Source organism: Drosophila arizonae, chromosome 5 (assembly GCF_054131065.1).
Source record: "Drosophila arizonae isolate 15081-1271.41 chromosome 5, UAZ_ARI_1.0, whole genome shotgun sequence".
Taxonomy (NCBI): domain Eukaryota; kingdom Metazoa; phylum Arthropoda; class Insecta; order Diptera; family Drosophilidae; genus Drosophila; species Drosophila arizonae.
The window spans coordinates 1151957-1173104 of NC_142925.1; the positions used below are offsets into that span (position 1 = coordinate 1151957).

The 21148-nt window shown below is 40.6% G+C and overlaps 5 protein-coding genes across 6 annotated transcripts; 3 read left to right on the top strand and 2 right to left on the bottom strand.

Moving 5' to 3' along the window:
- The first annotated feature begins 18 nt into the window (after positions 1-18).
- Positions 19-1550, top strand: shrb (charged multivesicular body protein shrub). The gene is made up of 4 exons (XM_018012777.2): positions 19-332; positions 735-912; positions 978-1267; positions 1338-1550. Exons 1-4 carry the CDS (start codon positions 155-157, stop codon positions 1373-1375), a joined length of 684 nt encoding a protein of 227 aa, XP_017868266.1. The 5' UTR covers positions 19-154; the 3' UTR covers positions 1376-1550.
- Positions 1551-1913: 363 nt separating this feature from the next.
- LOC108617107 (uncharacterized) lies at positions 1914-3128 on the top strand. Its single transcript, XM_018012778.2, has 2 exons — positions 1914-2626; positions 2698-3128. Exons 1-2 carry the CDS (start codon positions 2591-2593, stop codon positions 3064-3066), a joined length of 405 nt encoding a protein of 134 aa, XP_017868267.1. The 5' UTR covers positions 1914-2590; the 3' UTR covers positions 3067-3128.
- Positions 3079-3584, bottom strand: LOC108617108 (U6 snRNA-associated Sm-like protein LSm6). Its single transcript, XM_018012780.2, has 2 exons — positions 3374-3584; positions 3079-3302 (listed from the first exon to the last, which is right to left on the bottom strand). The coding sequence occupies exons 1-2, from the start codon at positions 3462-3464 to the stop codon at positions 3154-3156; spliced, it is 240 nt and encodes a 79-aa protein (XP_017868269.1). The 5' UTR covers positions 3465-3584; the 3' UTR covers positions 3079-3153.
- Positions 3585-3668: 84 nt separating this feature from the next.
- Positions 3669-4957, bottom strand: LOC108617109 (uncharacterized). 2 transcript variants are annotated; one of them, XM_018012781.2, is made up of 3 exons: positions 4770-4957; positions 3983-4068; positions 3669-3919 (listed from the first exon to the last, which is right to left on the bottom strand). In XM_018012781.2, the coding sequence occupies exons 1-3, from the start codon at positions 4797-4799 to the stop codon at positions 3802-3804; spliced, it is 234 nt and encodes a 77-aa protein (XP_017868270.1). In that variant the 5' UTR covers positions 4800-4957; the 3' UTR covers positions 3669-3801. The 2 variants fall into 2 exon arrangements, with proteins under 2 accessions (XP_017868270.1, XP_089327805.1); XM_089471679.1 differs by lacking the exon at positions 4770-4957 and adding an exon at positions 4247-4729.
- Positions 4958-6093: 1136 nt separating this feature from the next.
- LOC108614823 (uncharacterized) lies at positions 6094-8069 on the top strand. The gene is made up of 3 exons (XM_089471678.1): positions 6094-6252; positions 7398-7562; positions 7628-8069. The coding sequence occupies exons 1-3, from the start codon at positions 6220-6222 to the stop codon at positions 7766-7768; spliced, it is 339 nt and encodes a 112-aa protein (XP_089327804.1). The 5' UTR covers positions 6094-6219; the 3' UTR covers positions 7769-8069.
- The last annotated feature ends 13079 nt before the right edge of the window (positions 8070-21148 follow it).

Here is a 21148-nt window from a genome sequence, read left to right on the forward strand (position 1 = left end):
ATATGTTTCTAATAATTTTTCGATAACACGATGACGCACACTCGCCCATAGACAAAAACACCAGACAAAAGTCTGCAAGGAGAACGCAATAGGGAAAACAATAATTAATTATAATTAACTACACAATTTGTGCTAAAAAGCAAAGGCGAACACGATGAGTTTCTTTGGCAAAATGTTTGGCGGCAAAAAAGAGGTCGCCCCCACCACAGGCGAGGCGATACAAAAGCTGCGAGAGACGGAAAATATGCTGATAAAGAAACAAGAGTTTCTCGAGTCCAAAATCGAGGAGGAATTAAATACAGCACGCAAAAACGCATCCAAAAACAAAAGAGGTATGTGTTAATCAATAAAGAAGCCACAGCTAGGTTCACCTGGCATGCGCCAACAGCTATGACTCATTTATTGTTAACTTTTGCTTTTGTTTTTGTTGCCTTAAATATGAAATTTACACTGAAAAAAATTAATAATAACAGATCACTTTGCCAAACATGAAGTATGAAGAATTCAATATATAAATGTGTATTTCTTGCCTTTCTTGCTGCTTAACTGGCCGGATGCTATTGTATGCTAAAAACCCTTTAAGAACGTAATATAAACATTTAATTAATTGTTTTTACAATTGGGCAAAAGATAACAAACAGCTAAATTTGTCATCATATGCAAGATTCATATTGTTTACATAAAGTTTCTTATCTGCAATTTCTATACTCAAATATCTGTTGCCTCTTTTCCAGTCGCTCTGCAGGCACTCAAAAAGAAGAAGCGCCTGGAGAAACAGCTACAGCAAATCGATGGCACCTTATCAACCATTGAGATGCAGCGGGAGGCCCTGGAGAGCGCCAATACGAATACAGCGGTGTTGACCACCATGAAGAACGCAGCAGACGCGTTGAAATCCGCGCACCAGAACATGTAAGTAGATTCTAGCTAATCTGAGGAGGAATCCCATTAATCCTCTCCTGCTTCTGCTCTTTTAGGGATGTGGACAAGGTGCACGATATGATGGACGATATCGCTGAGCAACAGGACGTGGCACGTGAGATATCCGACGCTATATCCAATCCCGTGGCCTTTGGCGCCGACCTGGATGATGAGGATCTGGAGCGGGAGCTGGACGAACTGGAGCAAGAGAACTTTGACAAGGAGATCATTGGCATACCAGAGCCAACGCCCACGTTGCCAGAAGCGCCAACCGAAGATCTACCCGAGAAAGTCAAGGAAAAGAAAAAGGCAGTCCCAGCGGCCGTTGTTACCGACGAAGAGGATGGTAGGCAGCACAGATACCCTGTAAATTGCACCGAAACTAATTCTAATACTATTTCTTGTACATTCCACAGATCCAGATATGAAACAATTGATCGCTTGGTCCAAGTAAACACTTAGAGCAATCTCCTTACCACGCCTTGGTTTTCATTTGCCCCCCACACACACAATTTTAACTTTGCGTTTATTAAGTGGAAAAAGAAAAACTAAAAACAAATTTAAGTTGAAAAGCGAAGCATGCAAATACCATTAAAGTTTGCATAATATTAAAAAATATATATAAATAATAGGAATGTGATTTTATATATAATAATAGTCAAAAAATATACAGAAAATAGTCAGGCCACACACACACACATTCATATATAGTTGGTATATATTTTAAATCAATTTCTGATATTACTTGAAAAAAAAAAAAAACAAATTTTGAGTTAAATATCGGGCTAACGAAATTTGCATGATTAAAATTAAAATTTATATGAATAAAAATAATTTATAAACATTTTATATAGTTAAGCTACACACTCACACACACGCTTAACTAGCTTGCTATATATTTGTTGAGCTACAGTAAAACCTGCCTAAGGCACGCCTGCTGCCAAATTTGATAAAGTTTATTCATTAATTATCATTTCTGAAACTTTCGTTTACTAACTGTCGTATTTAGGCAGACTTTACTGTATTGCTTTATTTATTTTGCATCGACTCTGGAGCAATGCAAATGCCCTGGGGTGGCAGGGGGGCGCGGTTGGTGGGCGTTGCAGGACTAGATGAATTTAAACAAAGCTATAAGCAAACAGATTTGCCTATTCAAAGTTTTTAAGTACGTGAAAAAAGAGGTAAAGCTTGAATGGGGCGGCTGGTGGGAAAGTAGGTGTGGCACGGTATTTGATGGCTCGATACATGTCTGACAGTATATGTATATCTTTGGACAAGTTAAATTTGGAGCGAATGCAATTTGATTGTCATCAAGAGCTGTTTGATTCGTCTGCTCTCAACGGTTGGACAGGTTATCACGGAGCAGTGGACAGCTGTGCAGGGGGAGTTTGGGCTAAAATATGTGACCCGCATGACAATTAATTGGCCGAGGTGGGCGACCACGTATTGTCTTTTACATTTGGCTGGGCGTCCGATTGAGTAACTTGGCATTGATTACGACAAAAGACAAGAGGGGAAAACAGATATACATATGTACATACATATATATGTATAAAGATTGCAAATCGGGGGACAATACATGCTGGACAAGCGCTAGCCGAAATTTACACAAATCAGTTGAATTTCGAGTGGACAAGCGAGAGGAGCTGCGTCTTTAAAGGGTAGCGATATGTGGAACTACGTGTTAATTACATTCGGATTAGTGGTAAGTGGGCAATTAGTCAACTAAATGATAGTCGCTGCGGCTAATTAACATGTGCTTCCTCACACCTGCAGTGGCTGCAGCTGCTGCTGCTGGGCACGGAGGCGACGTTCGACTTCTCCAATGTGGATCTGGTCAATTTTCAATACTTCAAGAACCTCGACTCTCAAGATCCACGCTATGGCGCCCAAGCGAATCCCATTATAGTGCACTTCCAGAAGAAGAAGGCCGTCTTGGATTACATCGAACGACTGTTCTTCGGCAACTCGCCGTTCCAGCAACCGAGCGAAATACCCTTCGATCCACACTTCGGCCGCAACTGGCGGCCAGTCTACGAGCGAAAATTCGGGCGACGGGGCGAAAATCTAATTGCGGCGCTTGGCGCGGGCTACTCCTTGAGTCAGCTGCGACACTTTGGCGCGATACCGCGCAACACGATCTGAGGCTTGAGGGAGTAAATTATTACTTTAATTTATTTATGAAATAAATCGTAAGTTTTGTCTTATTCATTTTCATTTTCATTTCATTTTCTACACGCGCCGTTTCTGTGTGGATATGTAGAGCACATTGTTGCCTCGTATAAAAGCGTCGCCATATTTGTTCTTTAGCTGTCCATTGACATATTCCTCCGTTTGGTCCAGCGCTATGTTCATATAGCCATCCAGGCAGGCCAAAACACCTGTAAAACAATTCTCAAATTTGTTAGCATTTAATTCTCAACCAGAAGCCGGCATTCGATTTTCTGCCCACCTCGATAATCAACGCCATTATTCAGCTTAACGGCAACGGGTCGGCCGTGTATTTGATTGATAAACTGTGAGAGTGCTTCTTTGCGTGACATCTTACTGGCTTTGTGTTTTATAAATGCAGTTCAAGTAAATAAATTGAATAAATTTGACAAAATCGTAAACGTTTGTGCTGGTTCCTCTACTCTACTAAGAACTTGCCATTCGCAATGAAAAGTGTCCATTCACAACACAACATAAACACGAAGTAGCGCCACCTAGTGTTCATTTGGAATTCAAAAGTTCTTAATTGCGTCATCTATACTTAAAGCTTCGCTAATTGGCGCGCATTTTTATTTATCTTGTTTAAAATGCCATTTATTTAGGTTGTATAAATTATTTAACTAAATTTACATTATTATATATATTTGCTTTAAATTTAGTTAAAGCTGCTTAATGTATTCCCTCTAGCGGTGTGTATGTCTTGTATTGATATAGATCCGGTCCGCCATAGCCATACAATAGTTTGCCTCGCCCATTTTCATCATAGTACGGATAACGGTATTTGGGTCTGTGTGGTAAAATATTAGGTATAGATCATGATCATGAAAAGTGTTATACAAAAATGCCTTACCTTTCGAAATACTGGAAATTTGGTGCACGCGGCTGCACCGTCGCATAGGAAGTGTTCGCGACAAATGCGACAATTAAGAAAATGAGCTGAAATAGAAATACATAATATTTTTAATAATAAAAAATATCATTTTATAATAATATAACTATAAAGCAAAAGTAGCCGGCTCATTAGTTCAGTGTGTCATGCACATATCAAATGTAATACATAAATGCACAACTAATTCGGCTCGAGTCTTGCATGAGTTGGAACAACAACAATTACAACAAACAAAACAGCAACAGCGGCTATTGCCATGATTATGCAACGCAACAATAACAACAGTAATGAAACCAAAGTAAAACAAGTGGCTGAGCTTTAAGATTATGACACATTTTGTAAGCTCCGCAATTGGCCAATGCGCAGCCTGTCGGAGAGAGTGTGATAGCGAGAGAGCGTGAGAGCGCGAGAGTGGAAAAGCCGCTTCGATCACTTGCAGAATTGGGCAATGAGCACATTTCAAGGTCTCTCTTTTGCTCTCGTCTTCCGCTTCTGTCGTGCAGCGATTACAAATTAGGCGCCGACATCAATTCAAAATGTGTCGTCGCGCTGACCAATGGGAGCGGAGCAAACGACACCAAGTTGAGTTCATTGTGCATTCCAGTCACATTTGCTTGGCAGGTGCAGACACTTTTCTTTTTGGTGCGACTTTCGCGCGGAAATTGTGTCAGCGCTTGTCTTTGGCCATGTTAATTGATGGGGCCAACATCGCCAGCCCAAACACACTCTCTCTCCGTCAAATACTTACGGGCAGCAGCAGCGTATTCAAATTTGCCATGGCTACAGCAACCAAAAAAAAAAGTTTGTCTGCAAATATATCCGAATGTTTCCACTGTATTTATTGCTTGATCACGTTTTACAAAGCTAACGGTTAAATCGTTGTTGCCGCTGTGTTGTTGACCGCACGCGTTTTGTTTGGTAACTGAATTCCAGCTGCAGACGACGCGCGTTGCAGAGCGCAAGCGCAAGAGCTTCAAAAGCTCCGCTTGGAAAGCTCCATGAAATCTTCTGTTGTTTACTCAATACTAATGTGTGTGTGCCGTCTCAATGAAAGTGAAAGTCCTGTGCTGAGAGCGAGCAGCTGTTAAAGCAGCGCGCTGCTTCCTGGACAGCAGAAGCCGGAAATTCGCAGAGAGCTTTTTGGCAGCAAGCGTAACTAATAGGTAAATTTGACAGGTTGACATGCAGCCAGGCACGTAGCTAAATGCAAGAGCGGCTGAGTGGGAGAGTGAAAGAGTGAGAGAGAATGGGAGAGCAGAGAGCGTGGCTTGGCACAGCTGTTAAAGCAGTGCAAAAAAAAAAAAAAAAAAAACGTTGACGGAATTGAGGCCAAATTACTGAAGTGTTGTTGTCTTAGTTTTTTTCTGGTTTGCTGGTTTCCCATCATGATCTCCATGATGATGATAATGATGATGTTGTTGATGGTCCATTATGTAACTTCTGCAATGATAATTCGTGCAACCAGTTTGTCGTCGTCTTTCTTTAGCTTGTTGTGCCATTTTTCTGTTTTCCTCTATTGAAGCTGCTTTGGGCTCTTATGGCAGGTGGCACTAACCTTTGGCCGTTATTTAGTTCCGTCTGCTTCAAATTCGGTATGTCATTAAAGTGAGTCAAAATAAAAAACAAACAAACTAATAATAATAAAAATAATTGTTTTTGGGTACTTAAAGTCTTTTTCTCAAGGTCGTCCACAAAGCCAAAGTTCGATGCTGACCTTTTTTGAGTGGATTCGTTTAATTTGTTGCATTGTGTTTTGTGCTCATAAATTGAGACATAACTAATCATCGTTTAGCTTTTTGTTTTCTTACCACACTTTATTGAATATTTATTCATGCTACCTGTCTCGCTCGCTCCTGCATTCTTCTGCTCTGCCTCATTCCCTACGGACTCTCTGCCGTTCGTTCTGCCTCCCGCGCCTTGACTCCCTCGCTTTAACAGCCATCGCCCGTCCCTCTCACACTTCTTTCAGCAAGTTATCGGCATTTGTATTGCCCTGCCGAACAAGATGACTTTATTTACCGTAAGTTTTGTCGATGCTTTTTTGTTTCTTTATTCATGCGATATTTGCGTTGGCGCTTGGCTGCGCTTTATGCAACTTCGCAGTTTTTTCGAGCTTTTGGATTTAGTGATCAATGGTCCAGTGACTCGCACGGGCTGCGCACTGAGTTACTCACGAGTAAAAACCAAAATTATAGAAAATGTTGCAAATGAGATATTTGTTTTTGTTGGCTGTAAGTGGGAAAGTCGTTTCGTTTTGCTAAGCAACAGAAAGAAGAAACGCTTGTGCGAAATATTTAAGCTATGGCTCGAATTTTATTCAAATCGAAAGTTTAGAGTGGATCTCAAGTGTACTGAGAGTGGATCGAGAGTGCATAAACAGTTGAATGTGGCGCAATATTTGAATTAATCATAACGAAAATGACCTTGAGTGGCTGCTTATGTAATTAAATAAACTGAAACCCTGATTTATGGCTATTAAGTAGTGTCATTCCAAGATAAATGTATTAAATATTTATATATAATTACTCAAGATTAAAAAAACTAAACAATCAAAATGGTGCACATGTGTGTGTGTCTTTTTATTCCCTTCTATATTCACCATCACTCAACACTTAAATCTAGCATACACTGTGCCTCTCCAATGAGCTTCAAAATGCTCTCATAGTAACTCTCTCAGAATAAATTTCTCATTTGCCGAGCTCGACTTTGAGTGACTGTGTGATCTACTTAAAGGGGCACTAGCTGCAGAGCTGGATCAGTCGCTTGGCAGTTCTCGAGAGGCGCTGTGGAGCGATGCAATTAATTATGATTAAACATATTTTGATATTCCAGCTGTTTTGTTTGTTAATCTGGTTTGTTTTATTAAAATATTGTATCATATAAATTATATATACATTTTTATTTTGCCGTAAAAAATAAAACAAAAAATTTTTAATATGTTTTATGTAGCGTTAACGCTTAATGCTTGTTATCTTAAAATTATGTGCATTTTTATATATATTATGTTAATAACATTTATATTGATGATGCAGTTTTTTTGATCATTAATGATCTTACGGATCATTTGGTCATAATAGTACTAATTATATTTATTGTGTTCATGATGAGTATTTTGACTATAATGAGTATAATAAACGTAATCAGCGTCAATGTTGTCATCATTCTGACATAGTTATAATCATGGATTAATAGTAGTATTATTCATGTGTATAAAGCAGTTCGGAATGGCCTCAAACTGAGGTAGGGGTCCTAATTGGTCGTAAATATTTAGCTCTGATCAACTGAGCTTAGCCTAGAGTACATTTCTACAATATTCAAATCATAAGTAGATCAGCTTAGATAATTATTTACTCCTTTTACTCTTCTCTTCCTGCAGTGCTCTCTATTGGTATTGAGCTCTCGCACAGCTGACGGCTTCATCCTGCGACTGATCAGCGAAACGCTACAAAACAATGTAGCTGGGGAGCCGATAACTCACGTGCGAACCGATTGGGATTTCGATCCAGAGGCGGCTAAAAAAGCGCGTACTCTGTACTACGAGGTGAGCTATACACCATATATACTTACATAGATATCACATATACTATATTGAAAATTATATTTCAGAAAAATGGATATCGTTCGGCCAAGTTCATAGAGCGCCTGGGCGTGGGACTCGATGGACGGCACGAGGAGCGCAGGCAGGAGCAGCGGGAACGCGACGTGGGGCGCTTGAATGGCGAGCACTTTATCAACTATCCAGCTTAGTTCATAATTTAGCGCTAAGAGATGGAGAGAGAGAGAGGGGAGAGGGGGAGAGCGAGGCTGCATATAAATCCTTGTGGCATATGTGGAGCATTGTCATCATTTTAATTTGCAGCGATTAATTGTCATTAATGTGCTTCACAAGGATTTGCATAATTTGCCAGCGTAACACATATGCAGCATGCCACATGCCACATCCCACACATGCCACATTCATTGTTAATGGTACACGAGACGAGGTGGGCAGGGTAGGGTAGGATGGCCACGTTGTTATGGTTTTAATAAACGTTATTAGCGACTGCAACTGCGACTGCAAATTGCGGCAATTACATTTGGCCAAAGCGAAAGCGAACGCGAATACGAATGCGAATGCGAAGGCAACTGCAGCTACTTACTTTCATAATTTCATAATGCGGCGCATAATTGAAGCCAATTTCGTCAGCCAGTGGCTATGGCTGGGGCTGGGGCTGGAGCTGGGGCTGAGGCTGGGGTAGCTGATGAAGAAGAAGAGGCAGTATAAACAATGACAATGCTGAGGATAACCGAGATAGTCAGCGCCAATAAGCAGACTACAAATAAATTGCATGGCAATTTGCGAGGATTGCGCAAATGGAGAACGAATTGAAGGAGATCGACACAAATAACGGTAAGCCGATGTGAGGTAAGACACATGTACATACATATATGAGTGATGTACGAGTTGAGCTAGATTATGATTCTTAGAGATGGAACTAGGAGAAAAGTTTGAGCTGGGCCTCATTTTGCATTGGTATGCGTATTATTATCAATATAAGTATTGGCATTAGTATTGCTCTAGATATTATTAGCATTGATTATTGGCATTGATTAGTATTGATTATTGGTATTGATCAGCATTGTCATTACTGCTAGTGCTCGCATTAGACTTAGTATCAGTAGTATTAGTGTTCTCTGCTCACTTCAGCTCGTGCATCATTAGCATTAGCTGTTAGTCATTAGTATAATTATTATAATTATTCCTGATCTGCTTGTATATGCGAGAAGAGCCTCCTCAGCCTCTGCTCAAGCCAGATCAGCTCAGCTGCATAGAGCATGATAATTCTGTCGAAACTCGCTCAGAACTGTTTTCCCCAATTGAAATCGCCAGCTGGAACACTCCCAATGCGCGTTGCACATTGAGCAGCAGCGATGATGTCAGCAATGAGCTGCGGCAACGGAAATGAAGTGGCGCGCATGCTGCCAAACTGCAGCAGATAAATAAATGTACGCACGATTTTCAATGAAGAGCAGCTGGGAGGGGAGGAGGACGGGACGGAAATGCATAACGGAAATTACATTACAAGTGAGGCAAAGGCTGGACTCATGCGGCGTATGCGTAATGCAACGATAACACCATAAAATTGTTTAATAAATTGTTGTAAATAACTGTTGTTGTTGTTGTTGTTGCTGTTGTGATAAGTCGTGGGAACTGCTGCCAGTTGCCTCAACAACAACAGCAACAGCAACAACAACAAAAAACATTTATACGACACTAATTTAATACAAAATCAAACAGGTCGAGCGATAAGGCCAAATGCAGTGGGGGAGGGTGGGAGACGCTGAGGGGGCGGCGGCTCGGGTTTTGTATTATTATTAAAGCCAAATATGTGTAATACAATCATAATGATTGGCAAAGGGATCATTAGCCTTATCATCGATGACAGCGACATCAAATATATATATAAATATATATATATTTGTATATATATATTTAATCATAAAAGTTTATCAGCTGCGCCCCAATCAAATTGGACTCGTTGTTGGGTATTAACTTTCATTTCACCTGACATCAATTGCTGTGAAAGCGGATTATTTGTCATAAAAATATCAATAACAAAATTACAACAACAGCAAAAAAAGAAAAATAGAAGGGAAACATGAAAAATTTGAGTGAAAACAAATTTTGTATAAATGTGACGCGCTTTTAGGCGTCGATGGGCTTCCTCCCCCTCTCTCTCTCATTAGCCACTTATTTGAATTGGTTTTTTAATTTGAAGCTTTGATTTGAATGTGTGATACGTGTGTCACTGTTACAGTGAACACCTGCCTAAGGGCTTCCTTTGCTATCCTACTCCCTTTATACTGTTTTACTTATAAAGTAAATACTTTCCCCTCTAAGAATCTGTAACGACTGATATAAAGATCTATTTACATTCCATATTCCTACTTTATTTTTTTTGCATACAGTGAAGACCATATAGTAAATACTATGATCTATTCTATTCGTAGCTCAAATTGTCCTCATATTATTGAATCCATTGCTCTATTTTATAATATATTTTTGCAATTTTTGATTTGCGCAAAATATCTGCTTAGAGCATAGAAATACCTTCTTTACTACTCCTCTAAAATATTTTCAATTTTACCAAAAGTTTATAAATTAATTTGTATCTGCTCTTTGATATTTGCAATTTTTTCCCCTCTAGTGAGCATTCACTGTACATTCATTTCAAATATATTTGTTTCTCTTTCAATATGTGTTCACTGTAGCACAATATTTATTTTTCTATATATGTATAAATAAATAAGTCACATATGAATCGATATATTGGCTAGACATCGCATTAGCTAACAGCTCAAAGGGAGGGAGGGAGGAGGGATGGGAGGGAGGTTGACGGGATGGCTTATGGAAATGTGGAAATATGTATTTGTATTATGCAAGTGCCTATTAAAAGCATTTGGCAAAAAGAAGACGGGGGCGGCAGCCGGAGAGGTGGGAGAGGGCGTGGCTTGATTGGTGCAACTGTTGCATGGGCCAAAGTTGAATTTCTTAATGCATTTCCGTTGCTGCAATTGAAGTCAAACTCGAGCGAAGGACGAAGGACCTGCTAATGTACAGCAGCAGCTAAAATAATAAGCGCGAGTCGGCTGCAGCCGACTGAGCGATGCTCTACTTGTGGTGCGAAGCCTGCTGAAGGGTATTGAAAGCATAGCTAGAGAAAAAGATTTTCTTTGGTTTATGCCACCTTAGGGCTGGGCAATATCTGATTCTTCTCTATTTATTCAGGAGTATCTAATTCCTCACTTTCCCCAATAGATAATATAGAACATTGCAAAAGTTTATATTACGCCACAGTAAAGTCCTATACATATTATTATTTGTATATTTTATATTTTTTACTTCCATCAAAACTGGCAACTAATATACCCCATCTGCAACTTGCTTTACGGCGCATAAGTATTTGCTGCATGCAACTGAAGGCAAGAAATAAAAATCAAGCCTTTGGCTTTTTATGTTGTGCATTAGCCTGCGCACAAAATGTAATTTATAAAATGTAATATAATATCAACAGTACACACAAACACGCACACACACACACAGTTTCACAAACAATGCCATAAACACAATCGTAATGTCAACTTTTGCCTTTTGTCCTTGTGGCAGAAGCCGGCGACCTGCTGCCTGCTGCTGCTGCTCTGCCCCCTCCTTCTACTACTCCTTCTTCTCCTCCTCCCTCTTCTTCCTCTTCTTCCAGCTGCCTTTTCTACTCCCCTTGTCCGCCCTTCTCCTGCCTCTGCTGCCGCCCGCTGCTTTTGCTCCTTGAGCTACTCTGTTCGCTGCATTTATTTTATTTCATTAAAAGCGAGGCAAAACTTTGCTCCCGCTCCCTCGTTGTCTCTCTGTCTCCTTCTGGCTCAGCATGCTGCATATCCTTGTGCTTGTTTTTTATATTATTTGAGCGTAATTACAATCCTTGCAGTCCAATTTTAATTCTATCATTGCGCCCGCATCTGCCACTGACAGACATTTGGCTCTTTCAGTCTTCCATTGAAATTTTTATTCAAGCAATTATATTTCATACATATAGATATATATATGTATATACCCACTCATGCATAGATATAATATGTATATAGTTCCTCATTCAATAAATTCATCGAGTTTGCTTTCTTGTTGCTTCTACGTCGAGTCGCCTTGGCAGCCACGCAGAGTCTTCATCTGCCCTGTTAGTCATAGAGGAAAGGGGTATATTAGCTGCACACATATTCTTCCACAATAAACAGCCCAGCATCTCTAGATATTCAATGTAATTCATATGCAGTTTGACAGGTATTAGAACTGGTTTTAGAGTCACTATTCAAATTTCAGCCCTCATTCCGCTTCACTGCACACCTTGTACAGAGTATTGCTTAGTCAGTAACAGCCGATTGCTAGACTTTGTACATGTTTTTATTGTTGATTTCTTGGCTTTGTTAAGCGCATTAGCCATATGCATGCGATATAAAATATTGGCTATAAGACTTGGCTAAGTTAAAAGGCTTAAAGCAAGCAGGAGAGAAGGTAGAAAGAAAGAGAAGGAGAGGTAAAAGAAGATGGTGATAAATCGATTGATTAAAGGACATTGCCTTGGTACAGTTGTTATGTCGAGTATGTAGAGTATGTTGAGTTTTTAGATTATGTAGTGTATGTAGAGTATGTAGAGGGTTTAGAGTGTTTTGAATTGTAGAGTATGTAGAGTATGTAGGGTATGTAGATTATCTAGAGTATGTAGAGTAGGCAGAGTATGTAGAGTAGGTAGAGTAGAGTATGGTATGTAGAGCATGTAGAGTATGTGGAGTATGTAGAGTATGTAAAGTGTGTAGAGTGTGTAGAGTGTATAGAGTGTGTAGAGTGTGTAGAGTGTGTAGAGTATGTAGAGTATGTAGAGTATGTATAGTATGTAGAGTATGTAGAGTATGTAGGGCATGTAGAGTGTGTAGAGTATGTTGAGCATTTAGAGTGTTTCGAATTGTAGAGTTGTAGAGTGTATGGAGTGTGTAGAGTATGTAGAGTATGTGGAGTAGGCAGAGTATGTAGAGTAGGTAGAGTATGTAGAGTATGTAGAGTATGTAGAGTATGTAGAGTATGTAGAGTATGTAGAGTATGTAGAGTATGTAGAGTGTGTAGAGTATGTAGAACGTGTAGAGTATTTGGACTTTGTAAAGTTTGTAGAGTATTTAGAGACAACTCATCTACTTAATTTGTAGCTATAGCTCATTTGTAGCTCCGTCAACTCATCTCGAAATTAAGGAAGTTCCTTAATATCTACATTTCCTTAAGTCGAATTCGATCCTCATCATTCGCATTGTGATTTTCGTCGTTTGTGTCTCGTCTGCGGTTTCTTTCCACTCGGCAGATAAGCAGATTCTAATGGCAAGCATATTGGCTGCAAATTATAGTCATCATTTATCGAGTCCTTGCGACATTTCCGACCTGCTCGCCCCCTGGGCACGCTCCTCACCTATTTTTGCACTCGAATTCACTTGATTACAAAGTAATTTATTGGAAAAACAGGCGACCAAGCAGAGCATCCAGAGCAACAACAACTTAGGCAGAGCTTCGTCTGCTGCTTCAGCTCCGTTACGTTTGTCCGTCTCCGGCCGTCTATTGCCGTCTCGCTTCCGCCCGCTGCCCGCCTGATCCGCTGTGCATACGAAATGCGGTAAATCCCAAAAATCAACAAACAAATGAAAAGAAAATTCAATAAAATACCTAACGGCAAAAAAAAAGGCAAAAGAAACTCAAGAGCAAAGAAAAGAGCGCAAACTTTAGCCAGGCAAGGGCGCAGAGAGGGGTGTGGGCGGAGGGGTAGCGGGGGAAAGGCAGTGAAAAAAACTTGTGGCGAAAACTAATTACAACGAAGCTGAAATTGCGACTTCCAAGTGGGCGTGTGTTGCGTACACGCCCCGCTTAAGCCAAGTGTCGAGACACACACACTTTCTCTCTTTCCCGCTCTCTCTCCCTCTCTGTCTTTCTCTCTTTGTGCTTTCTTTCTGCTGCTGGTGCTGCTGGCTCTTTAGCTATTTTTTTCGCACACTGCGTAAGGCGCATTTAATTGCGTATGCGTAGCGCGTCGCTTTCAAAGCAAATGCCAAAAACTTCCACACGTTCTATGAATTACCCAGACTCTCTATCTCTCTGTCTCTCTCGCGCTCTCTCTATCTGGCTCTCTTGCACTGCTCACTGAAATACTGCAAAGTGAGTGTATTGGTTTGGAACTTGGAGCTGAATCTGATTTAATTTTGAGATAAGATAGCGAAATATTTGGATATGTCTTTTGTAATACCTCTAATATATATATGTATATATAGTATATATGTTTTATATATACATTTATAGATTCACTTCATTTAACTCTGGGAAAGCGAACCTTTGTTCAACTACTCCATAACTGAAGCTATCAATCTTAATGTAGGCCCATTGAAGTTTCTCAAATTGAACAAGTATCACGCAGTCGTATACGCCCGTCGTCAGGCTCTTCTCACTCTCTTCCTGTGCACAGTTAACTTGGGGGAAAAAAACTGGAATAAAATTAATTATTTTGTCAGTTGATATGGCAGCGTGCCCAGCTAAATAGATACCCTTGCTCCGCCCCCGCCTCCGGCCCATGCCCCTGCCTCTGCTCCTGCTCCTGCTCCTGCTGAGGCTGTGTCGTGCGACACCCGCAAAAGCCGCAGCCACAAGGTCGCCACCTGCCAAGCTAAATTGGCATGTTGTGTCAATATAGACGACAGATTACGGGGGCGGCTCACTGGGCGAGGGGGCGGGCTGGCGGGTTGGTTGTTGGCTTAGCTAAAAAATGAAAGCTATTGGCTTTGGCGCTGGCCTCATCCCTTAACGTGTTGCCTGCGGTCATGTTATTTTTTGCAATTCTTTTCGACTGAATATAGATATATATATATATATATAGAGAGAGAGACAGGGATATTTGTAGATAGGCTTGGAGTTGTGTTAAGCGAGAATAGCTTGCAAAAGGGTAGATGTAGTTATAGAGAAAACGCTCTTTCATCTCATGTCAAATGAGTTGAATAGTAAAAGTTATATTAATATTTACTCTCTATAGTTATCAATACATAACGAATGCTGATGCCAATGGCTTAGATATGTACAGTACAGTCTGAAGATGGATATCAACTCTATAAGCAAAGAAATTTAGGGAAACATTGTCAAGCTAGACTGTTTTAGCCTGAGCTACTTCATCCACTTATATATCCAAGTTTTCGAGCTGATCCCATAAAAGTTGAGAGACATTTAATTCGTATAATAATAATTATAATAATAGTTGTCTTATTTACTTTCTACTGACTTATTTGTGCTCTATTTCCACTGCTTGTTTCCTGCCCTACTGTATTCCATTTCCAGTTAAGTAATTTCTATATCAAATGCCATTCTCTTAGTTAGATGCCCATTTACAATGCATTTTCCATACTCAAAGCTGTCGTGACTGTGTGTGTTTAAGCTCATGTCTTCCTCTCTCTCTCTTTAGCTCTCCGCTCTCGCTCTCCCTCTGTCAATCAAAACCTAGCGTCGTTTTCCAAACAATTACAGCCAAATTGCATTGAAATGAAATTTCGCAGCGTTTTCGGTGTTCGATTTTTTATTTTTTGCAATTCTCTGGCAATTTTCACGACTTTATTTCCCACTCTATATTCTACTGTTTTTTCCTTTTACCTTTTTTGTTGATTTTTTGGGCCCAAAACCCGAAAAAATTTCATTACGATTCACAGGCGCAAAAACCAAAAAAACGACGCACAAAAGTAGGCAACGCAAAATTGCAAAATGCAGAACAAAGCGAAGCAAAAAATCCCCAAAAAAAAAAAAAAAAAGAAGCAGAGCCGAGCAGACAACACAACAAAAGCAAAAACAACAGTCGCAACTGCAGCTGCAGCAGACAAAGATTAAATGAACGCTAAACTCGCCGAAGCAAAAAAATGGCGACCACACACACGCACACTCTCGTCGTCTCGCTCCCTCTCCCGGCGAGGGCCGGCATATGTGCTAATCGCTGAGCGTTGACTTTTTGTTGCATCTTTTAGGCGCAAACGTTTATTGCATTTAGTTTTCATTTTCGTGGTTCGTGCCGCAAAAACTCAAACAAAAAACAAAAACCAAAAACAAAAAACAGAAAAAAAGAAAGAGACATAAAGAACATTTAACGAGAAATTGCACTCGCTCGGTGTGTGAGTATGTGTGAGTATGTGTGAGGGCGGTGAGTGTGGCTGCATAAATGAATAAAAATGCCAACTTATTTGCACATGCTGAGAAATTTTTTAAAATTTTTATAAATAAACACAACAAAAAACAACAACAACAAAAATGTAACAAATTTCATTTCTGCAACGTTTTTGTTTGAGTTAAATTGTGGGCAAGTTTTTCCGAGTGCAAGGCGGGGCGGGGCTGGGGCGCAGCTTTTCGGCAGGGCAAATAAGGAAATTTACAGCACTTGTGCAAACTCTCACACACACACACCCATACAGAGTATCTCACAACACACACATACACACTCGCTGGCAGACGCAATTGAATGCAATTTTGCATGGTATATTAAAAATTTTTTGCCCAGTTCTTATTATGACCTGTAAATGCGGAGTATGAATGGGGTATAATAGAGTAGGAGAGATAGAGTTAAGGCTATTTGAAATAGTATGCACCTAAGTATAAGCATATAATTAAGGGTGTAACCCACTGAAGTGTAGAGATATTAGAGTCTTTACATATAATTTCCTGTTTCTGTTTAAGTTCTATAGAAGTTCTTATCTAGATAATGCTTGAGCAACTCGCGCATCTCAAGAAAACTTAGCACAAGGTATTTCTGCCTTCCAAGGCTATCTTTGGGCAGAAAATAAGATCCCTAACATTTTCTGGTTTACTCATCCAAATCAAAATACAAAACTTTTTCTACCCAAACTTTCACTTAATTGCAGGGTATCTGCTGGTTGTGCATGCCCCGTCAAGCCCCTCTTTTATGCAACTGTTTCTTTTTGGTTCATTTCTTTTTGGGTGCCAATTGTGTGTTACATTTCCGCTTGGCAAGAGGAGCCCTAAGGGGAGAGGGCGAGAGAGCGAGAGTGGGGCATAGGGTGTAGGGTGCAGAGTAGGGTATATAGGGTGTGTAGGATGTGTCTGCGTGTTGCACTTTTTATTTTATTACGCGCACATTATGATGCACACAGCAACAATAACAATGAAAACCGTTTTTAATGAAATTTTTGAACAAGTTGCAGGGCAGGGGCGTAGGCTGGTGGGCGGGCCGCTTGCGGGGGGCCTAGTGAAAATGTGGGTGCAATAAGCAGCGCTTCTGGCACTGGATGGCCACTCAACAGCATCTCTCATCATTTGCATGCGAATTGATTTCTCAATTGTTTACGGCCTCGGACTCAAACACACATGTGAAGATATCTCTATCCCTCTCTCTCTCTCCCTCTCTGTGGATCTTTCGAGTCTCAACTATATAATTTTCACAGAAATTTTTGCTTTGTCAGCATTTTCTTTTGGGCATTTTCTTTTGAGCACGCTTCACACACGCACAAAAGGTGTGTGATTACAATTGTTGTTGTTGTGCCACGCCCACTCATATGCACAGAAGCCGTTCCAGACAGAGAGGGAGATAGTGCGAATCTCTCCATTGTACTTGGTGTTGTTTTTTTCAGTTGCATTTTCTTTTCTGTTGTTTGTTTGGCTACACTTTTGCATATTTGGTCAAGTTCCTTTGTTCGGCTCGGCCATTTGGTCATTTCATCTGCATTGTTTGCCTTTGGCCAATTTTTATGTAATTCAAGTGCACAACAATGGCACAGGTAATTCACAGGAATTCCTAGCCTCGCATGTGGGTGAGTGTGCGCCTGACTTCTCTCACTCGCACGCTCAGCCACTCGCCTAATTAGCTGGAACTGGCATATATCCATATAGTTTGATCTGCCCTGTTCTTTTTGCGGTCGGCGCTGTCTTTCATCTTGGTTTTGTGGAAATGCATATGCATATGTGTGAACGGGCCTCGAGCGGGTGTCAATTTGCTCCAGATTAGGCTGCATGCGTGGGCAGCTAAACACGGTTTATCTCCCACTTCGCATCAAGAGTTCCGTTCCAAGTGGCCGCGCGCGTCTTCCTGTCTGGCTCAGACTCCTGCTGCTGCTGTTGCTGCTGCCTCTGGGCTTAATAAAACGTTTCAATATTGTTAGCCCGAAAAATGCAAGACACAGCTTCAACTAGGATATTTATATGCGGTCTGTGGCTGAGGCCAAGCGGAAGCCTTCATTTGCTATGGCTGCCATCTCCCCTCTCTCTCTCTCTATCTCCCTCTCGCTCTCTCTATCGCTGTCGCTGCCTCTGTGTGCACTGCCTGAATATTAAATTATGAAACTAAATGTCAAACAAGCGCTTGGTTTCACTTAGCTCGCAAATAGCCCAGCCACCCAGCCCCTCTCATTCCAGCTGCTGCTGCTTCTGGTCTTGTTTGATTATGGCCACAAGCAGCAAAGGATATTGAATAATTTATATATATACAGGGGTATATATATTGGATATTGTGTGTCTGTGTGTGTGTTAGGCAAAGCCAGCTGCGGTTGCTGGCCAGCCAAATAGCTAAAGAGCAAAGCAGCCCAAGAGACGAGCTGCTCATTTATACACACATACACACAGACAAATGTAAATATATGAAATTCATAGACATTTGAAAACTATTTGTAATATGCAATTTGCAAGGTTTTCAAAATACAGGGTGCCTAACTAACTGTAGTTTTAATAGAGTAGATTTTAAATAGTTAAAGGCTGAGAGATAGCTACATGGACCTTCTATCGAAGGCTCTATCAAACTCCTCATTTCATAGAGCAGCTATATCATTTCAACTGTGCTCAGAGATAGAGAAGTCTCCTTTGCTATGCAAACTCAGATGAAATTTGATTCGAAATTTGTTTACTTAAACAAGAATCGCTTCAAGGTCGTGAAATTTATATTCTGAAGTACTCTTTCATGTTTTATTCTACTTAGCTTTCCATTTTAAATACTCGAAATGCTATATATAAAGTTTCATTTTATGTACATTTTTCTAAGATATATCTATTTAAAGTATCTTCAGCATTAAATATATGAAATAACCCATCCCAATACACTCGAAAACTAGTAAAGTTGGAAAACTAACCACTCAAACTTGTTTACGCTTATATGATATGCGCTGGTTGAAGTGGTTATCACTCCGAAATCTTTCCATAGTATTCAATATTGTATTATACTTATCATGACTTTAATTATAAAATGGGGTTTGTATGAGTTTTATAAGAGCTAGATTTATAAAATGTGGTATATAGTTATATTTAAGAAGATTTAGCTACAAAATAATCTTAGCCTAAAATACTAATACACCTAGTAAACTGTTGAGCTAGTAATAAATATCAATTATTTAAATCCAAGTCGTTATCTATGAGAGCTGATCAAATTAGAAGTCACATGCATGACCTGTCACATCATAAATGTCTCTGCTTACATGTATGCGTCTAAATAAGCCCATATTTTACTTACCTTTCATTATTTGCGTTTATAATTAAGAAGTCAATCCCTTTTATGAACTCAGGCTCAGCCTCAAATGTCAGCAGCAGCAGCAGCAGTTATTTAACCCCCGCACACAATTAGCCCAAAAGGGTTCGGGGGCGAAACTTGAAAATTGAAAACCCCCAGCCATAAACCCAAAACCCAATACCGAGAACCCAAACCCAAACCCAAAACAAAACTCCCCACAGCAAGAAGACAAAATGCTCTCGCTCTCGCTCAGCATCCGTCAGACAATGCAAGGCAGACGCTAAGTAGACGAAAAGTTTTTAGTTGGATTATGTGTGTGAGGGGCTGGGTAAGGGTGGAAGACACCCCCTCCAGTGCGCGCATACACACACACACGCACACTTGCAGACAAAATTCGTTTTATTACTTTGATATATTAGATTTAATGGTTAAGAAAAATGTTGCCAGCAGCAGCAGCTATCACACACACACACATACACACACAAACACAGACACATACACACACCCACGCGCACACATTTAGCTTTAGTTGGAGTAGCTGAGCTATTGTCCTCGTGGGTGTTCTGTGGGTCGTCGTCGTCGCAGTTAACCTTATTAAAAGGTGAACACAGCCATCGCACCGAAGAGAATTGCCACAATGTGTTTACACGCAAGCCAGAGGGGGAGGGCAGAGTGCGCAGTGGGGGCTGGCATGCAGCGAGAGAGCGAGAGGAGGTGGGACAACACGATAATGACCTCGACGGGCAGGCAAAGCCAGCTCTGCCAGCTCTGCCTGCTCTGTGTGTCTGCGGCCAATCAGAATGAGCGAAAGCTGCGCATGTCCAATGAGAGAGCAGTAAATCGCATAGATAACTGGGATGGCTTAATGCTAGGGTCGGGGCAGGCTGGGTCGGCTGGGTCGGTTGGGTTGGCTCGCCACATTGATGTGCTAATTTAGAAATTACATTGAAGTGCGCTGCTCAATGAGTTTGAGTTTGAGTTTGACTTTGATTCAATTTGTCATTTCACACTTTGAGCTAAATGGCTTTCAAATGGAGGCAGCAGTGGAGAGGTCCTCTAAAGTGGCTCAAAGCAGACGAGAAAAAACTAAATCTTGATTTATGTGCTGATCAATTAGCACACAAATTAAACGGCGAGCTAGTGGCTGAGCATTTGGTGGCTCACGAATCGATCAAGCTGGCTCAAGCAGCATGGCTCATGGCTCATGGCTCATGGCTCAAGGATCAGGGATCATGTGCGGCAGGTAGGCGCATAGCTGGGCTTCGCACCTTAGTCCTTAGCTCTATATTAAACGAACGTGCAATCGGATTGCTGAATGAAATCTGCGAAGTGTCCTATGAAAATATGATTAGGCGCAATGCTAATCAGGCAGGACTAAGCGACATTGCGTCTCCTGACAGGTCCCGGGTACTCTGCGTCTGTGTGTGTGTGGCGTCACACATCTGGCACCTTAATGAGTTTTGATACTTGTTCATTGCTTCCAGCGAAAACTACGCGCATTGCGGCGCATGGTGCACGGTTTTTGGCTTTGGCTTTGGCTTTGTTTTGGCCACAGCTCACAAAAGGAGAATAGAAAATTGTGTAAGATTTGCATTCTTCTCGCATTGTCCGGGCCACCTTTTGTTATTATGCAACCTGCGCTGGCTAAGGGCATTGCATAAGGGGCAGCGCGTTGAGCAGCCACAGCGCGATTGGACAGGACACTCGACATGCGTAAGCCTCAAGGCTCAATCAAATCCAGCCAGGCGACGAGGCAAGCGACAAGGCTGTAGAGTGCTTAAAATATGCGCTCAGACTTCGAGCTGGCTCTAGTATTTTTTTTAGGCCTGAGTAAAAAATAATTTAAGAATTGTTTAAGGAAATAGATTAAGTACGGATTACAAAGATCTGGATGATCCAAGTGGCTGTGCAGTGCTTGAAATTATATCTTGCAGTTAGATTATTATGTTTATTAGTATTTTTAAATTTATTTGCAAAATTTTAAAAACTAAATTAATATGCTTATTTATGGGCTAATTTTTAAATTATATTTTATATGTATTTATTATTTTATATATATTTAAACACCAAAGAATGATTATAAATATATTAT

What these genes read in the sequence shown, in the direction of transcription:
- shrb (XM_018012777.2), top strand. Translation starts at nt 155, where the DNA reads ATGAGTTTCTTTGGCAAAATGTTTGGCGGCAAAAAAGAGGTCGCCCCC. An exon ending in AAATCCGCGCACCAGAACAT is followed by an intron (nt 913 to 977) that starts GTAAGTAGATTC and finishes CTGCTCTTTTAG; the next exon opens with GGATGTGGACAAGGTGCACG. An exon ending in TGTTACCGACGAAGAGGATG is followed by an intron (nt 1,268 to 1,337) that starts GTAGGCAGCACA and finishes TACATTCCACAG; the next exon opens with ATCCAGATATGAAACAATTG.
- LOC108617107 (XM_018012778.2), top strand. Translation starts at nt 2,591, where the DNA reads ATGTGGAACTACGTGTTAATTACATTCGGATTAGTG. An exon ending in TAATTACATTCGGATTAGTG is followed by an intron (nt 2,627 to 2,697) that starts GTAAGTGGGCAA and finishes TCACACCTGCAG; the next exon opens with TGGCTGCAGCTGCTGCTGCT.
- LOC108617108 (XM_018012780.2), bottom strand. Translation starts at nt 3,464, where the DNA reads ATGTCACGCAAAGAAGCACTCTCACAGTTTATCAATCAAATACACGGC. An exon ending in TAATGGCGTTGATTATCGAG is followed by an intron (nt 3,303 to 3,373) that starts GTGGGCAGAAAA and finishes ATTGTTTTACAG; the next exon opens with GTGTTTTGGCCTGCCTGGAT.
- LOC108617109 (XM_089471679.1), bottom strand. Translation starts at nt 4,279, where the DNA reads ATGGCAATAGCCGCTGTTGCTGTTTTGTTTGTT. An exon ending in CTGTTGCTGTTTTGTTTGTT is followed by an intron (nt 4,069 to 4,246) that starts GTAATTGTTGTT and finishes TTTCTATTTCAG; the next exon opens with CTCATTTTCTTAATTGTCGC. An exon ending in AATTTCCAGTATTTCGAAAG is followed by an intron (nt 3,920 to 3,982) that starts GTAAGGCATTTT and finishes TTTACCACACAG; the next exon opens with ACCCAAATACCGTTATCCGT.
- LOC108614823 (XM_089471678.1), top strand. Translation starts at nt 6,220, where the DNA reads ATGTTGCAAATGAGATATTTGTTTTTGTTGGCT. An exon ending in GATATTTGTTTTTGTTGGCT is followed by an intron (nt 6,253 to 7,397) that starts GTAAGTGGGAAA and finishes CTCTTCCTGCAG; the next exon opens with TGCTCTCTATTGGTATTGAG. An exon ending in CGCGTACTCTGTACTACGAG is followed by an intron (nt 7,563 to 7,627) that starts GTGAGCTATACA and finishes ATTATATTTCAG; the next exon opens with AAAAATGGATATCGTTCGGC.